The 24676-nt window shown below is 58.4% G+C and overlaps 1 protein-coding gene across 5 annotated transcripts; it reads right to left on the bottom strand.

The window, feature by feature from the left end:
* Positions 1 to 23348, bottom strand: MIER2 (MIER family member 2). Of its 5 annotated transcripts, none has more exons than XM_081790981.1 (14): positions 23268 to 23348; positions 16170 to 16260; positions 14867 to 15009; positions 11213 to 11338; positions 10586 to 10709; positions 9990 to 10081; positions 9414 to 9483; positions 6229 to 6380; positions 5469 to 5550; positions 5286 to 5380; positions 2989 to 3113; positions 2779 to 2900; positions 1471 to 1720; positions 1 to 1021 (listed from the first exon to the last, which is right to left on the bottom strand). In XM_081790981.1, exons 1-14 carry the CDS (start codon positions 23274 to 23276, stop codon positions 1000 to 1002), a joined length of 1503 nt encoding a protein of 500 aa, XP_081647107.1. In that variant the 5' UTR covers positions 23277 to 23348; the 3' UTR covers positions 1 to 999. The 5 variants fall into 5 exon arrangements, with proteins under 5 accessions (XP_081647107.1, XP_078299912.1, XP_081647102.1 ...); XM_078443786.2 differs by having other exon boundaries at positions 1471 to 1900; XM_081790976.1 differs by having other exon boundaries at positions 1 to 1282; positions 1471 to 1900.
* Between the last annotated feature and the right edge of the window lie 1328 nt (positions 23349 to 24676).

The following is a 24676-nucleotide window of genomic DNA, read 5'->3' on the forward strand; positions in this document are numbered from 1 at the left end:
TGGGCTTCAAATCAAGTTTAATAAATAAAACAGCAAGGGATTCAAGGCAGTTATCACTTCACAGTGTGGTCCTTGGTGGGGTGAGGGAAGGTCGAGGCCAACTCTGCAGACGGGCTCGAGCCAAAACCCTCTCCTGGTGACACCCGGGGGTTGGGGAGCACTGCCCTGGCCCCATGGAGGACCCCACTCCAATTTGTAAACAGAAACATAAATAAAATGAGGAAAGCTGGGGAAGAGAAGGACCGGGCCCCCAAACCATCTTGCTGGGGAGCTTCAACAGAAATATGACCCACGGGGTCAGGGGAACGGACTGGAGCCAGCCCCCTCGGTGCCTTGGTACCAAGGGGGCGGGGGGGGGGCGGGGGGGTCACCTGTCCCCTCGACCCCACCCCCGAGGCTACTCCTGGCTGGAGAGAGGGGGTAGGCAGGTGTGGGGTAAAGTGCGGCTTTTCCTGACGAGGAGAGCAGGGTGGAGGTCGAGGGTGGGCGGGGCCGACATCGAGGTATATGGCTCTGTGCCCCAAGGGGTTTGGCACCGAGTAGCAGCTGCCCACGACCCCCGAGCTGGGGCAGCCTGAGGCCCTGCCAGGTGCAGGGAGACAGAGCCAAGCGGAGGGCCGAGGGCGCCCCGGGCGGAGGCTGCTGGTGGGGCAGCATCCCGCCCCATCTCCCACCTCCCCGATGGGGCAGGGACACCTTCCTCTGCTGGCTAGACGGGGCCGGGCCCTCTGCATCCAGCTGCCTGTCGGGTCCTGCGGTGGGGGCAGCGGCCTGGACAGCACGAACAGTGGTGCTGGGCACTGAGAGCGCCAGTCTGTGTGTGAGGAGGGCAGGGCAGCGTCCCAGCCACCGCTCACCCCCGTCCTTGACGCGTTCTGAAGCAGAGGCGGCGTGACCCGGGACCCACGAGGAGGGGAGGGGTCGGGAAGACTGGCAGAGGCAGGCCCCGCGGTGGCCCCGCGTCCTGTCCGGGCCACACGTGCCGCCCACGGCCAGAGCTCAACACGTCATCACGTTACAGCTGCAGGGGAGAGACCGAGAAAGGGTGAGGGTCAGTCCAGTCCCACCGAAGGCACGGCCTCGGCGCCGTGGGCTGAAACCGTGGCTCCCGACCTTGCCGCCCCCAGCAGACCGTGTTTTCACTCGTGCTGGCTGACAGGCTCCCCAAGGCAGCACTGTCCTTGGCGCCTGGGGAGGGCTGGTGGCCGGGGCAGGGGTGGGAGGAGCCTGGCACTGGCCCCGTTTGTACCTTTTTGGGTTTTGAACCATATGAGTGTATTACCTAGTCAAAAAAATAAATAAGCCAAATTAAAAGTAGAGAATAAAAGTAAAGAAACCAACAGAGCCTGCTCCACATGGCCATGCCATCCTCGGGCCCTCGGGGCACATCCCTCCCCTCTCCAAAGCTCAGCCTAAGGCTGGGGGACACTCCAGCTGGGCATGGGGACCCGGGGCAGGGGCCGCACTCACTGTGACAGGGGCTCCGAGTGCAGCCCGGGGGCTGGGCACGCTGGGTGGGCGGCCAGGAAGGGATTCACGTCCCCAATGCCGATGAGTCCAAACTCAGTGACCGACAAGGACACCTGTGCTGGGGCCACAGCCTCCTCAGACTCTCCATTCATATCCACGTGGCTAGAGATGAGGGGCAGCTCCTCGGGGAGGGCCCCCGGCAGGGCCAAGTCCACAGCCAATCTCGGGCTGGTGCTGGGCTCCGGAGTGGCTGTGGCCGGGGGGTAGAAGGCTGGTTCGGCCAGGGCTGGGGGCCGCCTGGGCAGGGGCACAGCTGGGGGCGTGTCCAGCTGCTGAAACGGACAAGGCCCTGGCTCCGAGGACGGGAGGCTGTCGGAGCTCTCCCCAGGCTCACCAAGACTGCCGGCCGCGCTGTCTACGCTCAGCGGCTCTGCGGGGGAGAACACAGCTGAGGCCGGGCCCCCAGTGGCACCCCACACCAGCCCTCCTGGGACCCAGAGCCATCCTGGCTCAGGTGCACTCAGTTAAAATCACGCTTATGCCTCCTACAACCTGTGCAGGGCTCCTGCCCAATCTTTGCGGGGCCCAGCAAAGCCTGTGGACCCCTCTGCAAAAAGGCGTTTTCATGCAAAGACAGAAAATACATACAGACACAAAGGAAACCGGTCGTACTGAAACTGTGTGCCTGGGCTAACAGCCCTGCCCTGGGAAGTACTGACCCGCATTTTTTAAACCAGATCAGAACGAAACAGGTTCAAAGGAAAACGCCTGGATGCAAAGTACAGCTAAACATGGAATTTGAGAAACCTTTGTGCACAGGTTCATGACGAGCAGTCCCGGGGGGTAGGTAGATGTGGTCCCCCTTTCAGACAAACCATGAAACCTGCCAGATTCAGGAACGAGGGACGATCTAAAGCCCACAGGACCACAGGCTCCCAGAACCAAGGTCCCCACCGTTATCTCTGTGGCCTCTGTCAGAAACTCAGTCCTGAGCCAGACCCTGTCTTGCTCTCGTGTGGCCCTAAGCCCAGGATGCCAGAGAGGCTTGGACACCCATCTGACCTCCCACATGGCACCTGGGGCCTGCAGAGGGGCCCCCACTTCAGGCCGTGGGGCACAAAGTTCCCCTCCACGTAACAAGTCCCCACGGTCACTCGTGCATGTGGCTGCCTACGTATGGTAACGTACTGGGGTAGATGGGCACCGGCTGGCTCCCCGAGCCCAGCCCTGAGAGCTCCTGGGGCCCATGTCAGGGCACCAGTGAGGAGGGGGCTCCCCCAAGAGCAGGGACCCACCCCGTATTCTCACCTGTGTGCATCCGTGCCAGGGGGTCCTGCTCAGAGCCCAGGCTGTCGGCAGTAGGGGGCAGAGGCGGTGAGGAGTGGGGGCGGCCATCAGGGTCACTGCTGTCCAGGTCCTGGTCTACATCCCTGTGGGGGGAGCATACGGTGAGGGGCTGTGGGAGACACAGCCTCAGGTGGGAGGTGTCCGCCTGGGATGCCCACCCCCGGCACGCACGTGGCTCCGGACGGGCCGTATTTCCTCCGGCCCAGCCTCGTCTGCTGGGAGAAGTAGTCGTAGCGCTCGGACTTCTTCCACAGGTAGTAGTACTCCACACATTCGCCCACGGACCGCGTGCGTACCTGCGAGCGAGCCCAGCGGTCACCGTGGCCCCCAGACCCCACTGTCCTCACCTGCCAGCCCCTTCTGCCTCCAGAACAGCAGGGACAGGTCCTGGCCCCTGCCGCTCCTGGACAAAGCAAGACTCTGCCTGCAGCCCCCATCGCCTGCTTCCAACCCGCCCCCGGGGGGCATCCCCTCTCCTGAAGCAGGACGGCGCCCCATCCCACCACCTAACTGGTGTGGAGCCAGAACCCCATTACTCACCCCAGATCCACACATCCAGTGCCCACCTCCCTCGCTCCAGACCACTAGCTCCCAAAGGCAGCGGCATCCACCTTGTCGCCCAGCAGAGAGGGGAGCAAAGGTGCTGGTGCAGACACAGGGACGGAAGCCTGCTTTTCCCACCAAGTGCAAAGGGTCACGAACAGCAGGGGAGAGCTGCCCACGAGTGCAAACCAGACACTACTAAGGCACACGCCACGGGTTCGTGAACCCAGCTCAACAACACAACAGGGAAAAGCGAAAATAACTTTGTGTGTATGGTATCCCGGGAAGGGAAGCACACAAATACGTCTGGCGGGGAGCTGGACCCTCCACTTACAAAACCTCTCGTGGGGAAGAAAAGTCACAGGAATGAAATGTACAACCCAGGGAACATGGTCAACGAAGCGTAACAAGGTTACAGAGCAACAGAAAGTGACTGTGTTACTGGCGTGAGTGCTGACTGATGCACAGAACTGTCCAACCCAAAACCAATAGGATATCACGTGCCAACTATACTTGCGTTAGAAACAAATGTTTAAAAACCCTCTCTTGACAACACAGGGCATCTTCCCACTTTGGAGGACCAGCCCACGGCAAGCCCAGGGCTGTGCCCGCAGAGGGTAATGGCACCAGAGTCCACACCACTGTTGGCCAAGATGAGGGACCAGACACTGGTGCCCAGGATGAGTCTGGAAACCAGCAGGGACAGGGGCACACGTAGATGGTCTCATCTTCTCAGTGAGACCCCTTCGCACACCCATCTTGCCAGGGGATGAAGTCCTATGCAATCTCCCTGGGGCCAGATCCAGCAAAAACCGGAAGTGCCCGGAGAAGGAGGCCACAGCCGGAACCAGGGTGGGCAGGCACGTGGCTGACGGCACGCAAAGGAAACAACGGCACTGTGCCGACTGCCGTGCTTATGAGAGCGACCTGGGCTGTGGTGAAAACGCAGTGAGCAGGGAGCCGCATCAGGCCACAGGGCACAGATGTGACAAGAGAATCAAGCACTGCCTGTCACAGCGCTGGGCATGGTCAGCTGAGCACCATCAGCCCCCTGACTCTCCACAGGCCCCTGGCCCCCAGCAGGCACCTCATTCACTCCAACCTCCCAGGAGAAGACGCCGAGGCCCGAATGCGAGCCTGGCCTCAGCCAGGCCCTTCTCTACTACGTACGTCCCCATGAGCAGCGGGAAGGAGCCACACTAGTAGCCCTAGACAGAGGACAGCAGACTGGATGACAGGTGAGGTAGGGGAGCCACGGTGAGACGGAGCCACAGGCATGTGCCCAGGTAGATGTCCCAGGCTGCACACCAGCGGGGCCAAGGCTCTGCCAAGAGGTCAATCTGGGAGTCATGACGCACGAAGCCACGGGCAGATGGCATCACTGAGGGATATGCAGGGACCAGCAGAGACCCAGGCCTGGGGGGGGAGGGCAGGGGAACCTGGCACTCGGCTGTGCCCCTGGTCATGACTGTTTGCCGTGGGTGGGTCCTCTGAGGAAAGCAGAGACCCTCAGACCGCAAGGCAAGCGGCGGAGGGTGGAGTCCAGGCTGGGGGTGGGCACCACACCAACCAACAGGCTCTACTTCAAGGAACAGCAGGGCAGTACCGAGGAATCGCGAGCAGACAAGACTGCTAGAGTCCACCTCGAGGCAATGTCTCTCCCCAAACTGGAGCCTTCTCTTGGGGACCGGAAGGTGGCCCAGCAAACGTCAGCAGAGGAACCAGAGCAAGACATCAAGGGACGTGTGGCAAGCCAGAGGCAGGCGACAGGGCTTCAGCCATGGCTCAGAGGGGCCCTCCCTGGGCCTGGTGAGTCTCAAGCTCGCTGGGGGGTGAAGGCGACGTGCCTGGGCTCCCAAGCCGCTCGCAGCCCCAAGGCGTAGCTGGTGGAGCCCCGGCGGGAGCAGGGCAGGCCACACCCTCACCTTGTTGGCCTGGATCAGGTGGAAGTTCTTCCCGTGCACTCGGAAGCCATGCTCAAAGTTCCTGCACTCCTCCTCGCTCCAAGCACAGAACCCATCTGCAAGCAGGAGGGAGGGCACAACGGCATCAGCAGTGCCCAGGACGTGACAAGAGAGAGAGCGGGAAGAGCTGGCGCGCACACTCACCTCGGATCACCTTCACGTTGAATCGCAGCCTCCGCAGAGCCTCCTCTGCGTTGAAATTGCATTTCACCAGCTCATAAAGTGCCTGGGGGGAAGCCACACTCACTCTTCCAACCTGCCCGCTTCATCCCACCCAACCTACCCCGGAGTAACAGCCAGGGACGTTCACACCGCCACCGGGATGGGGAATGTCAGGGACGTTCACACTGCCAACAGGGTGGGGATATCGGGAGCACTCACACCCCCATCGGGATGGGGATACCGGGAGCACTCACACCACCACTGGGGTGGGGAATGTCAGGGACATTCACACTGCCACCAGGGTGGGGATATCGGGAGCACTCACACCCCCATCAGGATGGGGATGCCAGGAGCACTCACACCACCACTGGGGCGGGGATACCGGGAGCGCTCACACCCCCACCGGGGTGGGGAATGTCAGGGATGTTCACACCACCACCGGGGGCATGGGGGAGGGGACGACATCAGGGGGCATTCAGACCACCATCGGGGTGGGGATACCGGGAGCGCTCACACCGCCACTGGGGTGGGGAATGTCAGGGACGTTCACACCGCCACCGGGGTAGGGATATCGGGGTGTTTATACCATCATTTCCCCCTTGACAAGTTGTTTTTCATTCGCCACCATCACACGACCACACTGGCGCACCTCCCAAACCCCCTCCCGCCCTTGCATGGGCCCTGCCCTCTGACTCAGGGTGCTACAGCGCCACCGCCCTCTGTGCCCCTGTGGCAGCCCCACCTGCTCGCTGTCTTTCACCGTTTCTCCCTCCGGGAGCTGAGACCCAGCCATCTCGTGCCACCTGCGCTTCACTGCCCGGTACAGGAACTCCTCCACCTCCCTCTCAGGGAGGACGTTGGGGTCCCAAAGCAGCTGGTCGTCATTCTCATAGACTGTGGAGAAGGAGAGCCAGGGTCACATCACAGGCACGCGGCCTGCACCCACCTCCGGAGCTCACGCGCCCCTCTTCCAGCGGCCCCGTCAGAAGCACCTGTCAGGGCAGGCCATCTCAGCTCCTTCCAGGGGACTCCCCTGGTTCTTCCACAACGAAGACCATACACACAGATATCAAAAGATACCATTTCACAACCAACTAGCGTTTACTCCAGAACGCGAGGTTGGTTTAATGTTTGAAAATCTATCAATATAAAGCATTACATGAACAGGATGGAAAAAAAAAACAACCATCTCAAGAGACTCAAAAAAAATACTTGACACAAGTCCAACTCGTCCATGGTAAAAACTGTCAGCTACTAACAGGAGGGAACTTTCTCCTCTACAGATAAAATTATGTTTGTTTATTTATTTATTTTTTCAGAGAGCATGAGCGCAAGTGAGGAAGGGCAGAGAGAGAGGAGGGAGAGAATCCCAAGCAGGCTCCAGGCTCTACACTGTCAGCACAGAGCGCAACACAGGGCTCGGACTCACGAACCACGAGATCACGACCTGAGCTGAAACCAAGAGCCGGACATGTAACCGACTGGGCCCCACAGGCGCCTTAGCCAATACAGAGCACCTACAGAAGCTTAGAGCCAACTGCATGCTAAAGGGGTTACTGGACACTTCCCCCAACTGTGGGAACAAGAGAAAAACGTCCTCTATCACCTCTAGATCCCAGAGGAAAAACCAGTACAACAAAGCAAGGAAAAAAGATAAAAATACAAAGATCGCGAAGAAAGCAAGCCATCACAAGTTATGCCACTGAATACCTAAGAAAATACAAAAGAACCTACAAAACGTTAAAGTTGGTAAATGAGTTCAGCAAAGTCACCCCGTACAAGATCAACTAAAACAAACTGCATTTCTACTAACAGAAATCAAGTACAGATGAAACTTCTGAAAACCTCTCGTAAAGCAGCACAAATAGGAGCACAAAGTACGCGCAGGACTGCTGCAAAACCACGGCTGGCCCCGCTGGGGTTCGAGAGGGAACCACACGTGTGGACGGCAAGTGTCAATACCACAAAGATCAATTCTGCACAGATTCATTTCAGGGTCCAGGGCACCTCCGATCACAATCCTGGCAGGCATCTTGAGGCAGCTGACAAGCTGCGCACAACTTGTGTGGACAACAAGGCTATGGAGGGTGGAGGCCTGGCGTCGTCTCCCACTTCCTCTGAGCGGCAACAGTAAGACAGCGTGCCGATGGCCAGGGTCCCGCTAGAGAGACCGGCAGGGCAGCGGCGGACCATTCCAGAAGCGGCGCTGGAGCGGCAGCACACCACATGGGTTAAAGCAGTCCTGACCCACACCTGCAACCACACCCTGGCCATGAAGCCCAACCTCGGCTTTCTGTGCAGCAGGGAAACAAAGCAGAACATCTTGCACAGAAACTTCTCACCGGCACACACACTGTGGGCAGAGTGAAAGCTTGGCCGCTGCCTCCCGGGAGGGACCGTGGCGGCACACGCGGCAGATGACAGACTCGTACCCGGAGCGCAGGAGGGACTGCCACAAATGAGAGAGAGAGAGGCACACCGGTTTGAAAGTGGGGAAAAGCCTTGAGCAGGTGCCTCACAACAGACGCAACGGCCAGTAAACGCGTTCGCCCTCAGAGAAACGCCAATTACAGCCACAAAGAGACGCCCCTCCACACCCGCTAGGAGGGCTCCAGTCAACATCACATTGTCACGTGTGCACGGGGACGCGGAACGTCGCCGGAGGGGCCCCTGACAAGTCTCTCCTGACCAAAACATGAGCCGACAGTGCAGCTCCCAGCCATCTGTCCGGAAGAGAGAGACACACACGTACACGTTCGCGGCCACACGCACAAGCCGCAGTTATCGACCGACAATAGAAGAGATGGGCCAACGCGGTCCATCCACACAAGGAAACAGGCACAGCGCAATCGAGGTTCTTCTCGGGTGCAGCACAAAGGGAGATGCCAGCTCCCAGCCCCTCGGGGTCAAGGGCCGGTTTGCAGAAGAGGAAAAGGCCCGAAGGCCAGACGCTACCGAGGCTGCGGTTCCAGACTGGGGTCCACCCGTTCTCAAGACCCTCCAAGGGTGTAGCTAAGGAGTGCGCACTGGTGCCTCTTTCTGGCGGACAGTCTCGGCTTCTCTCACAGACTGACCTCCACCTGACCTCCCTGTGACCCAGCCGACCTGAGCTGTCCTGGCCCCTCCTTTACCCAAACTGCTTATGGTGCAGCAACCACGTGCCACCAAGCCCACATCCCAGCCACCAGCCAGAGCCCTTGACATCTCCCCTGCCTGCCCCGTCTCTCCACCAGTCTCAGCTGCTGAATCATCCTGGGAAAGACCCCTGGCCATGAGTGCCAGCCCCAGGCTCACAGGGGCTTTGGGGCCCGGAAAACAAGACTCAGGCCAATAGCCAGGTGACTTCACATCCCATTTTCTTCACCTACAGCTGGAGGTGTCAACGCCTATCTGGAAACACAACAAGCCTCACCCCAGGTTCTAGGGGGATCGGGGACAGACAGACATCAGGTCCGGGACGGCGAGCATCCTGAGCCTCACCCCATGTTCTAGGGGCAACAGTGCAAGGCACAGAGACCCTAGTCTCTGGAGGACACTTGGGACAAGGTCCAGACACATGAAGGGCCAGGCGGGGAAAGGTGTGAGTGCCCAGAGAGACGAGGACAGTGACCTGGGCAGGCAGGAAAGGGGCAGAAGGGGTGAACCGAGGGCAGCAGAGGGGTACCAGCTGCACAGGGTGGCAGGACCACACAGCACTAAGCTGGAAGGACAGTGAGCAGGGATGGGGCGTCAACTGGCCCACCTCCTCCTGCCCTGGCCTTGGCCCCAAGTGTCCTGCAAGCTCAGGGTGGTGCAGGGGGCACCTGGCCTGAGCCTGGCCCCTCAGATCCCCCCACCAAGAAGGCATGCAGCAGGTTCGTTCCTGACTGGACTGGGGCTCTCCTCTCTTCTCCTCCCTGTAGCCCACACTCACCAGGCCCCACTTACTTTTCTCACCATGGCGGTCCAAGTGCAGGCTGCTGAGGTCAGCTTGGAACTGAGGCCCAACCATGATCTCCTGCAAAGGCAAACGCCCAGGACACTCAGGGATGATGGGAGGTCAGGCCACAAGGTGATGACATGGGCCCCTGGGTGGCTGCCTAGAGCCCAGGGCTCATCTGTGCAATCTGCCCACAGATACCAAGTCCTGTGATCTTGAGCACAAAAGGCAGAGGTGGATGTGTGTGCGTGTGAGTGACTCTGTCTACATCCACTTATCCATCTGTCTGCTATAGCTGTCATGTGGCCGGGGCGGGAGGCTCAAAGACCCAAGGGTTCTGAGGTCCAGTCTGAAGGCCCCAGAAGGACCTCCAGGACAGGACCTTGGGCCACATCACAGGGACAGGACTCCGGGGACAGGACCTCAGGCCACATGATGGGGACAAGAGCAGCAGGTGTGAGTCTCAGTCCCCAACAGCACGGTCAGGCCGCAGCCCAGCTCCCCTCTCAGAAACCACGTGCTCAGCCTTGCCCCCAAGGGGCACAGATCCAGGTTCAAGGCACCGCTGGGTCAGAGCCACTCACCTTCTTACACTTGTTGGCAGGAAGAGGGTCCTCCTCTGTGTCGGACGAGGTGGAGGAGCCAGGCTCTTTGTCTGCGTCAGCCAGGAAGCAGGCTTTGGGGAAAGGGGAACAGCTGAGTCGCGCCCACAGCAGTCTGAGTGGCCTAACTGACTAGTGGGCCCTGGAGGGCCACTGCCTGCACTTCCCCCCGACTCTCCATCCACCTGACCCCACACTTTGCCCTTCCAGAAAAGGAGCCTGACCCTGGACAGGCGATGGGTGTGAGATGGGCACAGGGCACAGGACAGGGGAGTCAGGAGGCACCTCACACTGCCAGGCCTCACAGGCAGGCAGAGTCGAGGGGACGGGCTGTCAGCTACAAGAACCCTCACATTCCTTCCTCATGTAAACCAAAGCCATTCGTGTCAGCTCACATGCCAAGGCAAGGAGACAGGAGCCCCTGAGGAGCTCAGACTGAGATCGGGACACATCCAGGTGCAACAGACATCCGTGCACAAGTCCTCGATCCCCAGCATCCTGGGGCCCCTTCCCCTGCATCACCAGAGCTGTGCGTGGCCCGCCCCCAAGGACAGTGCAGGAGCGGGCGGGACACCTACGTCCACTCCGGTTAGGAAACAGATCGGAGGCCTCATGGGAGGTCACGGACGGGGTAAGGTCATCAGCCGAGGACTGTGTCTCTTCCTCTTCTTCCCCTGAAAGCAAATCCTTCGCTATTTGTTCCTTTTAACAAGAAAGCAAAGAACGTTTTTGTGGTTTGTTTCAACAACCTCGAGACGACACTTAATAACAACAAGTGACCGTGCTAACTCAGCGACTGCCAGCAGCAGCCTCACGCTGGAAACGCCCCGAGAGCGCCCGTGGGTGGTTCCTTCCGCTCTGAAGATGAAGGGGCCAGGCACAAGGACAGGCCAGCAAGGGGACCACTCCTTACACCCAGGGTCAGCAGAGCCCCTCCCTCCTGACACCTGCCCCAGAGGGCCCGGCCCAAGGGCATTTCTCCACACCAGTCTCCACTCGGCCCCTTCTCTAGCCCCTGCCTGTGGCCACCCGAGCCATGGGTGGGAAGCCACAGCCACTGAACCAGCTCTGACTCTGGGGAGTGGGGCGGGGGAACAGACAGGGCTCTTTAAGCAGTAGGCCTGGCCTGATGCCGCGACAGCACCTCTGTGCGCGCCAGGGCCTTCTCGCCTGTCCTCCCTGAACCCTGCTCCCAGTCCACTCACCTTGTCCAGGGTCATGTCAGGGAGATTGGCTGTGGTGTCACTGCCCTCGCTCTCCCGCTCCGAGATGGGGTCTGACGCTTCATAGCCATAGAGGGCAAGCAGTTCATCAAGAGGCATGTCGCTGCTCTGCAGGGGCCAGGACTGAGTCAGGAGGCTGCTCGGGGTTCTGAGCCACATTGGCCACCACAAGCAGAGCCACCTCGTCACACTCACAGCAGCTAACTCCAGCCAGACCCCAGGCCCAGTCCTTCAACCAAAGACTCCCTTATGACCCCCAACAGATGCAGGGACAAGACACCTGTTCCCAGAGAAGTCAGCTATTTGCCCAAGGTCACCAGCCTTGAAGGGTGGGGCCAGGATTGGCCTCTCCATCCTCACGGTACTGCCCAGGCTTAACTCCAGCAATGCAAGGATGGCTCGATACCTGTAAATCTACCATCACAACTTACGATGTCAATAAATCAGATGGGGAAAAACAAGACCATCTTGATAAACGTGAACGAAACATCTGGGAAAATCCAACATCTGCTTCTGATTGAAAAAACCAAAACAACAACAACAACAACGAAAACTCAAGATGCTAAGTAGAGAGATGTCTGCCTCATCAATGTAACAGAGGTGCCGTGAGCCCTCAAGGAGTTGGTAACGAGCCACCAGAGCAACCCCATCCCATCTGAACAAGAAGGGAGGCTCAAGCCCACCGTAAGACACTACAAGCCAATGCAACAGGACAAGAAACGGGAATGAGACATTTGATGACTGGGAAGGAAGAGACAAAACTACCACTGCCTTCCTCTGGTGCTGGTCACTGTTACTCACACCCACTTCTCTGCTCCTGAAGCCAGTGCTGTCCAGCCACACTGCGCCCTGACCCTGCGGGTCACAGCCAGCCTCCAGCTCCCTGGACCTCCCTCTCATTCTCTCAAGATGCCTGCCTCCCCTGTACCCCAGTTCATGCCTTGCCCTCACCCCGGGGGGCTCCAAGTCCACGTGGAAGAACACCCAACTTGTGCCCCGCCCCCTCCCAACTGACCCCGAGGTCCCCCTTCCACCCTCACGGGACCCCACTGACAGGGACATTCATTACCTCCACCACAGTTTCCAACCGTGCATTTGTTGGGGGATTAACACAGTGGCCCAAAGACCCCCTGGGCTCCCGGGACCCTTTCTGGGGGGGGTCCCAGAGGCACGGCAACTTTCATGGTAATAGGACATGGCTTCTGGCTCTCGCTGTGCTGGCGCTGGTGCCAAGGGAGCGAGCCAACGGTGGGGCACAGCACCCTCCGGTCGAGGCAGGAGCACAGGGTGTGCGAGCGGTTAGCGTGCGCGCCTCCCACCACCCACTCAGCTGTAAACGTGCCATTCTCGCTCCAGAATATCCTGTACAAAATCACTGATTTCATCAACTCTCCCTCTGAGCAGCCGTGGTTCAATTTGCCGCGTGAGGAGACAGGAAGCACGCGGAGTGGCTGCCACACCCTGCAGTGAGGGTTTGTGCAGAAGCACCAGGGTCACGGCCGTGCCGGACGCACACCGTCCCGAGCTCGCCACTGCACTCGTACCGGACGGAACGGCGGGCAGGTGACAGTGGTCTGGCCCGGCACAGACGCCTTCGGACACGGGCCAAGTTGGCCGTTACGTCCAAACAAACAACTATGTGCTACAAGGGTGAAACTCCGGTCCCTGAAGAAAAAATTAGAATTTTGGGAACTCTGGATCTGACAACGTGTGCTTCACAAATTCACGATCCTGTTAGGTAAGGTCATACAGAACGGCAGCGTTTCCACAATTACCTTGGATGTTATATTTTTTCGTAATCAGTTTTTAAAAATTACGTCTGAAGAAAACCTAGATAAGGTATTCAACTAATAAATGGCTGACTTTAGTTTTTGGTTAGATTTGAGAAGTTTTAAATTCACGTTAAACTTTTGTTTTTTTCTTTAATGTTTATTTATTTTTAAGAGAGACAGAGCATGAAAAGGAGAGGGACACACACACACACAGACAGAGAGAGAGAGAGAGAGAGAGAGAGAATATCCAAAGCAGGCTCTAGCTGTGAGTGCAGAGCCCCAATGTGGGGATCAAGCCCAGGAATCTTGAGATCATGACCTGAGCCAAAGTCAACAGTCAGATGTTTAACCGACTGAACCCCTCAGGTACCCATGTTTTCTTTTTTGTCTTGTTTCTAACTTTTTTATGTTTGTTTATTTTTCAGAAAGAGACAGAGTGTGAGCAGAGGAGGGACAGAGACAGAGGGAGACACAGAATCCGAAGCAGGCTCCAGGCTCCGAGCTGTCAGCCCAGAGCCCGACGTGGGGCTTGAACTCATGAACCGTGAGATCATGACCTGAGCCGAAGTCGGACGGTCAACCGACTGAGCCACCCAGGCAACCTCCGTGTTTTCTTTTCTGAAGAGAAGACTTGCCTTTGGTCTTAAGACCAAATTGGTACCGAGCGATACATAGCACCAAACTGCATAAAGTGCCCGCGATTACTGCTTTTAAAAAAAAAAAATTCCCACTACTTGAAAGATGTTTGATGAGATCAGTGTAGATACTGAACAAACCAAATGTTCGTGTCTCGTCAAGATGCACATGCCAGAGCCCCAACTCTCAATGTGACTGCACGTGGAGATGAGCCTTTAGACAAGGAATTACAGGGAAATGAGTCGTGAGGATGGGGCCCTGATCCAAGAGGGTCAGGTCCTCAAGAGAACGGGCCCCAGACAGCCCGCCCTCGCTCCGACACGAGCACAAGGACACAGCGAGAAGGCAATGAACCGGAAGTCAGGATGAGGGCCCTCAGCAGAAACCACCATGCCTGAGCCTGGCTGCGGACTTCTGGCCTCCACGATTATGACAGAAATAAATCTCTTGTGCGGAAGCCCCCGGGTGTCTCGGATCCTGCGGTGCACAGGCTGCAAACACCTCACGATGAGGAGGATAAAGAGCCACCACAAGGTCACCACCAACAGGTCCTGACACAACCAACCACAGAAGGTCACAGGGCATGTGGCAGAAGCCCCTCTGCAATCCCCTTTACAGAACCACCACTGACTGACTCTGGGGGCAGCATCCAGGAATATCCACCACGATCTGGGAAGGCGCTCTCCTCTTCCAAGAACAGACGTGTATGAAGCTAGGTTTACACTCCAACCAAGAGAACAGATCACTGTTCATCAACATCTGCCTTCAAGACAGTAGCTGGGCTCTCGGATCCGCTTCTGCATTTACAAAAACACAAAGCGGTTCCACTCTTCTCCCCAACTTGCTTTAGTTGGGGAAAAGCTGTTTTTTCATTTTCACAAAAATATGCTATTTCTATTAACAATGGATTTACTGCATAACCCGCACAAAACTCCTTGAGATCCTCCAACATTTGAAGGCCACAGAGGGGGTTCTGAGGGCAAAAAAGTCTGACGACAGTGGGTTTTGTGCCTAGAACCCTAAAGCCCCAGAGGCACCACCGGGTCTGGCCCGGCCCCCACCATCTCAGCTCCTAGCACAGTGCCTGGCGCTTTGCAAACAGATGTGCACACAGCACTTGTCCCTGTGAAATCTGAGCTTCGAGACTAATTCAGCAAATGAAGAAACCGTGACCTTGCCCGGGGGCTCCCCCTACATAGGGGCACAGGGGACGAGCTCAGCCAAGCACCTGGGAGATGAAGTCCTTCTCCAACTCTCCCTCCGGCTTCCCTGGGTCTCCTGCAGCCTGGTCGCACTCCTGCCGAATGCCGTAGTTCTGTGACAGGATCTCAACAAGGTTGAACTGATGGTCTGCAGAGCCCATGGACACCACTGTGGAGGAGACACCCGCCTGCGTGAGCTCCCCACTCCTCACCCCACGCACACCAGCCATCGTGCAAGGCTGAGGACAGTGGCCCACTGTCACCTGGGACAAAGCCCACAGCCTGCAGGTATGTGCACGTGTGGGTACATGCATACACGTGCAGAAGGCTGTGTGCGTGTGTGTGTGTGCGCGCGCACACGTGCGTGCATGTTCAGACGCGTGTGCACACCAGTGGCCAGCATGGTCAGTCTACCACGTGGGAACTCCCAACAGAACGACCCCTGAGAGAAGAACACACCTGGCTAACTGGACACACGAATTCTGGACATTTGGGGGGATGTGTTCTCCTGGACGCTTGCTTGGTCCCCCAACCGCAGACACCGGTGAGGGTGTGGGCAAGAGCCCACACACTGGGAAGAAATGAGCACCAGGCGAGCGAGGGCAGGAAAAGCGAAAGGCCTGGCGGGGCCCTCAACTCCGGAAACGCACAGGTGACTGCGCACCCACGAGGGCCTGCAGGGCCAGCACAGCGCGGGCAGGACGCCCGCAGGACACACACAGCAGGCCCGTCCGAGGCCAGTCGTTTCTGTCCTTTCTGCTGCCTCGGCAGAGCAACACCACTGCCACCCGCACAGGCCAATGTGTGGTGCATGTCACCGGATTTCTGGTTTTCCCAGAAGAAGCAGGATGTGATCATTGCTCTCTCTCTCCCCATTCTGGTCTTCAGTAAGTCAAATTTAAAGAAAACAAACACAAAAGGAAATGGCTAGAGCTCAACCCCCCCAGGCCAGGGAGCGGTGAAGGCTGAGGCTGGACGGGAAGGGGGCCAACAGCCAGCCTGGGAGGGGTGCACAGCACCTAGGAGCTCACCCACAGCAACGCCCCCAGTTTTCCTGCGGCCAGTGGCTCCAGCCCGAGGCCTTGGCTAAGGTGCCTGACAGGCCAGCGGGACATGCCAGGAGTAAGGCACTCTGGCCCTCTCCTGGGCAGCCCTGCCCGCACCAGAAAATGGGGAGAGCCCTGGCCACTCTGCCTATATACCTGTCCCTGGACCCTGGGAGCCAGCACACTGTGTCTGGCTCTGCCAGGCTGGGTGGGACTCTGTCTGTCACAACCACAAAGGCCCTGGTGGCCCTGGGCAAGAGGAAGGAAGGGGCAAGGAATGTACCTGCTGTTGTCTGCAAGCTGGGCTCCCCGGGGCACAGGCTGTGAGTGAGGCAGGAGGCCACGCGAGGGCTCTGCCTCTCCAGTGAGGAGGCCTGCGGAGAAAGAGAAGCAAGGTTAGCCCGGTGGGCCCAGGACCCGCTGGGGCACATCTCTGCATCCCGCCTGGGAGCAGGTTCAGGTCAGAGCCCAACTCCCCAGGTGGCCTCAGAAGTGGCCTCATATGGGAGGAATCTCATCTGGCTTCTGTGCAGAAACTGACAGAGTCCAAAAATCACATGAGGAGGGGCAGACAGCAAGGGAGACACAGAATCTGAAGCAGGCTCCAGGCTCTGAACTGACAGCACAGAGCCCAACGCAGGGCTCGAACCCACGAACCATGAGATCATGACCTGAGCCAGAGTCGGACACTGAACCGACTGAGCCACCCAGGTGCCCCAAGACATAAAACTATAAAACTATAGAAGTCTTAGAGAAAAACACAGGAACACATCTTTTGTTACCCTGGACACAGGCCGTGGCTTCTTAGATAAGGCACCAAGAGTTAAAATACATGAACCAGATTTCATCTAAAGAAAAACTTTTCTGTTTGGAAGGCCGTCACTGAAGAAGGCAATCCACAGAGCAGGGAGAGGCCTTCGAACCGTGCAGCTGAGAAAGGACCTGTGTCGAGAACACACAAGGAACCCTTGCAACTTGTTAATGAAAAGATAACCCAATTTAAACATGGGCAAAGCATCTGAACAGACATTTCTCCAAAGAGATACACAGATGGCCAATGAGCACATGAAGAAATGCTCATCAGAAGAAAGCAAATTAAAGGCGGAAATGCAAAACGGAGCCAGCACTTTGGGGAGCAGCTGGCATAGGAGTTCCACTGCTTGCTAGACACCTAGGGGTCAGAGTGTGTCACCCCAACGTGTGCCACTCTGGCGTGAGGGCTACTCTGGGACAAAGACACTGAGCAAGAACAGACACAGGACGACCTCTGTAAATCACTGTGCGGGTGCCTCCCCTCCCGAACCAGGAAGGGAGCAGGTTAGCACTGAAGATGACCGGGCACCCAGCTCACTGAACACACACACCTTACTAACTAGCCTGACCTTCTACTAGTTCCCTGCACATCCACCTTCCCACGACTTGTTGCCTGGACAGACTCAAAGTCCTCCTGTGTCGTAACAGTCCATACAAGTTTATCGTTCTTTTGTGCAGACGCTCTCAGAAGTCCAAGCCTAGCCACCCCCTGGGTTACTCATCTGACTTCTCCAGCACATGTGCTACTGGGTTAATAAACTGTGTATGTTTCTCCTCTGTTCATCTGTCTCTTGACAGTCTAAGTCCCCACCTGAAAACCTAAGAGGGGAAGGGAAAGAGTTAAGCCCTGCTTCCCCTAAGACACCCAAGGGAGAAGAAACCACACATCTACACTAACACTTGCACATGAGCATTTGTGGCGAAACCATTCACAAGAGCCAAAGATGGAAAGAACACGAATGTCCATCCGCTGATGAACAGACAAACCAAAGCTGAACAATGGAACGTCCCTTGGCCCCGAGCAGGAGCGAGGCGCCCACACCTGCCACCCCGCGGACGGACCCTGAACACACGACGCTCAGGGAGGGAACCAGACACGAGAGGCCACACAGGGTGTGAGTCCACGTGTGTGAACGTCCAAAATAGGCCCATCCACGGATGGGAAGGGGGCTCGTGGGGGCCGGGGGTGAGGAAAGATCAGGGGTGATGGCTGATAGAGACAGGGTTTGCTTCAGGGGAGATGGAATGTTCTAGAATTGACTGCTGATGGTCATACAACTCTGAATGTACTTAAAACCACTGAATTGGGGCGCCTGGGTGGCGCAGTCGGTTAAGCGTCCGACTTCAGCCAGGTCACGATCTCGCGGTCCGTGAGTTCGAGCCCCGCGTCAGGCTCTGGGCTGATGGCTCGGAGCCTGGAGCCTGTTTCCGATTCTGTGTCTCCCTCTCTCTCTGCCCCTCCCCCGTTCATGCTCTGTCTCTCTCTGTCCCAAAAATAAATTAAAAAAAAAAAAAAAAAAAAAAAAAAAAAAAACCACTGAATTGTACACATTAAAATGAGCGAACTGTATACGAATTATACCTCCTTAAAGCCATCTGTACGTGCGCGCGCACACACACACACACACACACCACTGGAGTATTTAATAAAACTTTTAGAGCGTAGAACAACAGTTTAGTAAGAATTTCCTCAGAGTCCTCAAGGAAACCTCAAGAGGTTGTGTAACCCTCCTGCTAAGAGAAACAAAGGGACTGAAGCTCAGAGAGATCGAGCCACACACCCTAGCTCACACAGCACATAAGGAGAGCGACTACAAACTCCGACCGAGGCCCTTCAAAAACCTGGCAGCATAAATGAAGGAACAGCACAGCCAGGAGAGAGAGCTGGTGGGCAAAGCCAAGCCACAGGCACCAGAGCACAGCAGGCAGGGGCTCACAAGGACCGTGGTGCGGAAATGAGGGGCACAGGGCCTGGTGGGCATGGGGCCCCAGCTTCTCCAGGAGGAAGTGTAGCATGGTACACGGCCTCTGCCGGGAGCACTGGGAGGTTCTGGGCTGGAGTAGGGAGTATGTCAGGAAGCCCGGTCGGGGCAGCAGAGGCAGCACAGAGGGGAAAGGAGCCAGTGGGGTGGAGCTGAGACGCGGCAGCGGGGGCTGGAAGCAGGCAGGGGGCACAGAGCACCGTGGCCTGCGTGGCCTGCCACAGACGGCTTCACCTTCAGCCCGCACCCTAAGTGTCCTCTGAAATCACACGGACCCTCTCTAGGACCCTCCGCAGTGATGAGTTTCCAGCCTCCCTGGGCTCCCTCTCCCAGTGCAACTAGGCTGGCTTTCTGTCTCTCGCTACCAAGAGCTCTGATGGGCAGGCCGAGAGAGGCCAGCGTGTGGACGGCTCCTTTTCCAGACAGAACGCTGCTCCCAGTCCAGACTTGAGGTGCAGGGTCTGAGAAGGATGTGGCCCTTATGTGACTTGTCCTCTGACAGAGGAACTCAGGCAAAGGAGCAAAGACAAGTGTCTGGAAGGCTCCTTCCCACCCCCCACCCCCCCCCCCCCGGGGAGGGGGCAGGACTGTGAGCACCCTGCTCCCCACAGGGGACTCAGTGGCCTCAGATCCCCAAGTTCATTTCCAGAGGACTCCAAGTTCCTCAAAACTCACCAAGAAACACTGACTTTGTGGATTCTCTTCCCTCCCCACGTCCCAACATCTGACCTCTCAGTGCAAGCCCTGGGGTTCCCAGGGGTTCTACTTCCTCTGTTCAGAACACTCTGGATGTCTCCATCAGAGTCAAAGCCCTCCACTCTGCCAAAATGGAAGAAGAAACAGGATGGGGAGTGGGTGGAGGACATTCTGGGTAAAAAACAAGGAAAGGAGGGAGGAAGAAAAGGAATTCTAAAGACTTGATCACAGAGGAGTGGGCAACCCCAGCCTCGGGAAGGACAGGCATGGTCACCAGTCCTGACTCAGGGGACCCTGACTGCTTAGATGTGGAGGCCAGGGCAGCTCTTCTCCCGGGACAGCGTATGACTCCTCCCACAACTTCCAAGCAGAACCCACAACGATGCCGCGGCAGATTCCACTCTGCAAAATAGCTGCACCCACACATCCTGTCCCACAAGCTCTTCTGTGACACTGACACGCCACCCCCTCCAGAAGTGGGATTCTGTGCCCCTTCCCTGGGGATCTGGATGGGCCTGGGACTTCAGGCAGGGTGGGGGACGGGGGCACACTCCATGTGACTTCCAAGGCTAGGTCTTAAAATGCAAGTCAGGTTCCATCTGGTACCTTCTGGCAAAGCCATTCAGCTGCCATGCTGTGAGGAAGCCCAAGCTACACAAAGGTCGTATGTCCGTGTCCCAGACCATAGCCAACACCAACCACACGTGAGCAAGGAAGCTTGCCTCCGTGGGGGTCGGCTCCAGCCCCGGCCACCAACCACTGCAACCGCCAAGAGCGACCCTGAGTGAAAACCGCCTGGCTGAGCCCAGCCAGCCCTCAGCACCACAAAAGACAGCAACGAAACAACTGTAATTTTAAACTGAATTTCAGGGGTGCCTGGGTGGCTCAGGTGGTTAAGCATCTGGCTTCGGCTCAGGTCACAATCTCGTGGTCTGTGGGCTCGAGCCCTGCGTCGGGCTCTGTGCTGACAGCTCGGAGCCTGCAGCTGCTTCGGATTCTGGGTCTCCCTCTCTCTCTCTGCTCTGTCTCTCTCAAAAATAAATAAAAGATTTAAAAACTTTTTTCAATAAACCAATAAACAACTGACTTTCAAAGTGATTCCTTACACGGTGACAGCTACCCAGAACACCTTCCACCCACAGCCAGTTGCACTGCCTGGTTCCCCACTGACTGCTGGGGCGCCACCCTCCTCCAGCTGACCAACGCTTACTGAACACGTGCTCTGGGCCAGGTGCACCACAGTCCATCAACAAACAGGTTCTGCCCGTCTCCTCCCACACACGTCACCAGTCTAGCTGGGGACACGGACAGCCAACGAGTGGGAGTGGACATCCACAGGACTGAGGGGGCACAATGGGGTTCTGGGACAACACCAGGGCAGCGGAGTCTCCCCAAGGGCATTACGCTGCAGGAGGGAATGGAAGGAGTGGGGGCGGGGGGAGGTGGTCTGTGAGGGTCACATCACTGGGGTGAGATCACAGGGAGGAGATGCACTTTACCCTAAGGACAAAGGAAAGCCGTGGAGGGTTTTAAGCACAAGACAAAGTGTACTTGGGTCTTTCAAAGACCGATATCCAGGAGGAAGACAGTGTGAAACGCTCCCATCTTTTCTCCTGGTGCTGACAACTACTCCAGCAACTACAGCAATCAGGCGGCTAACACCGATCAAGCACGTACCAGTAGCTTACAAACTGCCATCTGTACCGGTTAGACACAGCCGACTGCCAGCAGCTTCCCCGTGCAAGCCACGGAGCTGAGATCTTGGGAGAGCTCTCGGCTGGAGGGTCTCGTTTCAGAGGTGAGGAAACCAAGGCTCTGAAACATTCAGTCACCTGCCCAAGGTCACACAGAACTAAGAGGTTCCAGCGCTGCAACAGGTCCCCTGGGCAGAGACTGGCTGTGGCTCACTGCTTCTGACATCTGCACACTTCTTGGCCCTTTACTGACCAGGCTCTCTCTGACCAGACTCTAAGGCCCTTCATTTAGGACAGGCACCATCAGGTTTGTGCTTGCGGCCAGACGCTCGGGCCTTGCACCGAGCCAGGCACGTGGGGGATCTCACACAAAGACCTTCTCCTAGAAACCAACTCAAATTCACTCAAATGCACCACTGCACACTGTCAACATGTGGGACGGGGACACCCTGGGCAGCTGGCTGCTGTGAGGGTCTAGGGCCTTTGCACCAGGCAAGGCAGAGTCAACAGCCAAACCCAACAGCTCCCAGGGGAGGCCAGCTGGGGAGTCTGCCCCGTCCATCCACAGCACACCTGCCAGGCCGAGAGTGCTGACCCAATGCGGGGCTGACCCAGCCCCTGAGCCGGGAGCACACACAGACACAAACACACTACCGCCACACCCCGCTAGGCCACGGAGACACCTAGCTTTTCTGCCTTTGACTCCCAAGGCCAGCTTCCCTAAATGCAAAGCAAGGAGAACTAAGAAACCTTCAGGTCCAGCCACCCCACACAACCGGCTGGCGAGGCCCCGCCTTGCACCCAGACACCCACACCACCTCTAGCGCAAACCAGGGCCTGTTGCTGCCCCTCAGAAGGTCACTGGTGGGAGAAAATGGCCATGTCCGCCCTGCACAACACCTACCCACGTCGTGCCAGGACAGAGAACTCACCTTGGCCCCACAGCCATGCCGAGTATCCCACGACCCTGCTGCGCCTCACTGGGTGGACCCCTTCTCCTCTCTGGGTCTCGGGGAGGGGGGGGGGGGGCTACCCATTTGATGAGGGTTGCGTGCTGAGTCTGACAACCGGCTGCATCCCCAGACTAAAGCGTCGCGCACTGAGAGTCACATTACTGAGCCCTGGCAGCTGCAGTTTCCTTTAATCCTCAGTAGGGCCCCAAGAGCAGAGCAGTGCACCCAGTCTTATCCAACATTCCAAAGTTTAAAAAAGGCCCAAAAGTGAAAGTTTCCCGTCCCTGGTTTGACAGGACTTGAAACTACTTGCTGACTGTGTTTTCCCAAACGATCCGAGGCGTTATCAGATCAGCCCTCACAGCTCCACACCCCACAAACCCTCAAATCGGAAAACCTCTGCATCGGAAAACACATCTGGCCCCAAGGACTTCGGGGAAGGGTTCGTGGGCCTGCTTCACGGCCCGAGACAGGAGGCTCCGAGAAGTAACTTGAAGCAGCCGGGCCAGGCTGGTCTGCCCGCCGGGGAGGCGGGGGGGGGAGCCCCGACGCCCTAGGCCCTCCCAGCGCACCCCGGTGCCGGCGCTACGCAGGGCGGGCCCTATGTCGGAGTTCGAGTCCCGTTCGGGACCTGGTGGGAGCGAATGCGCGGTGCCCAGCACGGAGGGGTGGGGGGAGGGGCTCACGAGCGGGCTGCGGTGCCGGGTCTCACCCGGGGTTCCGACGGGAGAGCGCGGCGCGCCACGACCGCGCGCCCGGAGAGCGCACTCCGCAAAGTTGGCCAGCGCCGGGAGGGCAGGGCTGCGCGCCGCCGGGAGCCCCCGGGGGTCCAGGGCCTAGGAACGAGGAACCGGGGAGGGGGGGTGGGGAGCGGGGTGGGGGTCGAGTGCCGGGGAATCCCGGCCGGAGAGCGGGGCGCGTGCCCCCACCCCGCGTCTGCCCTCTCCCCGCAGGCCCGCCCCTCCCCTCACTCCGCGCCCCCGCCCCCTGCCCGCACATGCGCACTGCACCCCGCGATGTGGCAGCCGACGGGGGGGGGGGGGGGGGGGGCGAACAGAGCCGGGGGCGGCCGCCGACGGAGCTCCGCGCCCCTCGGGCCCCGACGGGCGCGGCGCCCCGAGCCCAGCCTCCGCGCCCCGGGGCAGGGGTCTCCGCGCCCGGGGCCCCCGCACGGCCGGGCCCAGGGGCGGGGGGTGCGGGCGCGCGGGGGCGGGGGGCCGGCTCCCCCGGCCCGCTCACTCACCTCCGCCATGGCCGTGTGTGCGCGGGAGGCGGCGGCCGCGCCGGGATCCCCGGATGCGGGGCCGCGCGCTCATTGGCTGCGGCGCCCGGGAAGGCTGGGGCACCGGGCGGGGCCGGGGCGGGGCCGGGGGCGGGGCGCGGGCGGGGCGCGGGCGGGCGCGTAGTAGGTGCGCGGAGCTGGCTGTGCGGGGTGCGCGGAGCGGGCGCGCGGACGGGGATGCGCGGGGCCGCCGCCGGACCCCGGCCTGGGCCGCGCCTGGGCGGCGGGCTGTGGTGGAGGGAGGCTGATCCCTGAGAGCCACACCTGCGCAGGGAGCCCTGTCCCATTTCCTCCTTCCGATCCCAGGGCCGAGTACTGTCGGCGCCCCGAGTTAGGGATGAGGAAACGGGCCGCCCGTGCGCCGGTGTTGGACCCAGGATGGAAGGCTGGGCAGCGTGGCTCTGGAACTTAATGCACTTTTGGCCCGGGGATGACACGAGGGGATGGCACCTCGTGTGCCGCAGAGTCGACTGGGGCTTGCGAAAATGTGCCTGAAGACGAGCTTTGAGAAGGCGGCTCCCTGTGCTGGGAGCCGGTCCTGGCGGGGTGGGCAAGAGGGGAGTATCCCAACGCAGGGCCATTTGGCTCCGAAGTCGTAGTTGTTGTGTTTAGTTTACTGATTAAATGTCTGTGGACCTAATGCACTTCCCGAACCTTTGCTAGGCACGGGGGCAGAGTTTGAACGTGACAGCCCCAACATTTTAAATTTCGGACTGACGAGGGCTCTGAGCACGAGGGCAGAAGGTGTACCAAGAGTGTTGTAATCAAAAGCAAGAGAGGACGGAGGCAGGCCAGTAGCAAGGCCCTCAGCCTGCAGAGACGTCAGCTGCTGACTAGGATGGAGGGGTGGGGACAGAGGTGGACAGCTTGGAAAAGTAGACCCCACAAGACCCCCTGATGCAGTGAAGGTGGCGAGAATGTGACGATGGCTCCCAGATTTCTGGCTGGCACAAATGAGCGGGTGGTGGTTCCAAGACTGAGGAGGTGGGGAATTCAAAAGCCTAGTTCCTTTCCCAGCCATCAGCCAGTGGGGTACTGAGAAGCTGAGATCCACCAGGCATGATGCTTGATAAAAAGCATTATCCCCAGCGCTCTGAGAGTCTACCAGCCAGGAGACAGAAGAACCACTTTTGAAAGGTGTACCCTGGGGCACCTCAGTTAGTTGGGCATCTGACTTTAGCTCAGGTCGTGACCTCACCATTAGTGAGTTTGAGCCCCGCATCGGGCTTTCTACTGTCAGCACAGAGCCCTCTTCGGATCCTCTGTCCCCCCCCCCCCGCCCCGCCCCTACCCCACTCTCTCTTGCTCTCTCAAAAATAAATAAAAACGTTAAAAAAAAAAGTCTACCCTGCCCTTCACAGTTATATGAG

The sequence above is a fragment of the Panthera onca genome, chromosome A2 (genome assembly GCF_046562875.1).
Source record: "Panthera onca isolate mPanOnc1 chromosome A2, mPanOnc1 haplotype 2, whole genome shotgun sequence".
Lineage (NCBI taxonomy): Eukaryota > Metazoa > Chordata > Mammalia > Carnivora > Felidae > Panthera > Panthera onca.

Excerpts from the sequence above, each read along its gene's own strand:
- MIER2 (XM_078443786.2), bottom strand. Across the intron at positions 5,381-5,468 it reads CAACGTGAAGGTGATCCGAG|ATGGGTTCTGTGCTTGGAGC; the intron begins GTGAGTGTGCGC and ends TCCTGCTTGCAG. Across the intron at positions 1,901-2,778 it reads CCTGGCACGGATGCACACAG|AGCCGCTGAGCGTAGACAGC; the intron begins GTGAGAATACGG and ends TCTCCCCCGCAG.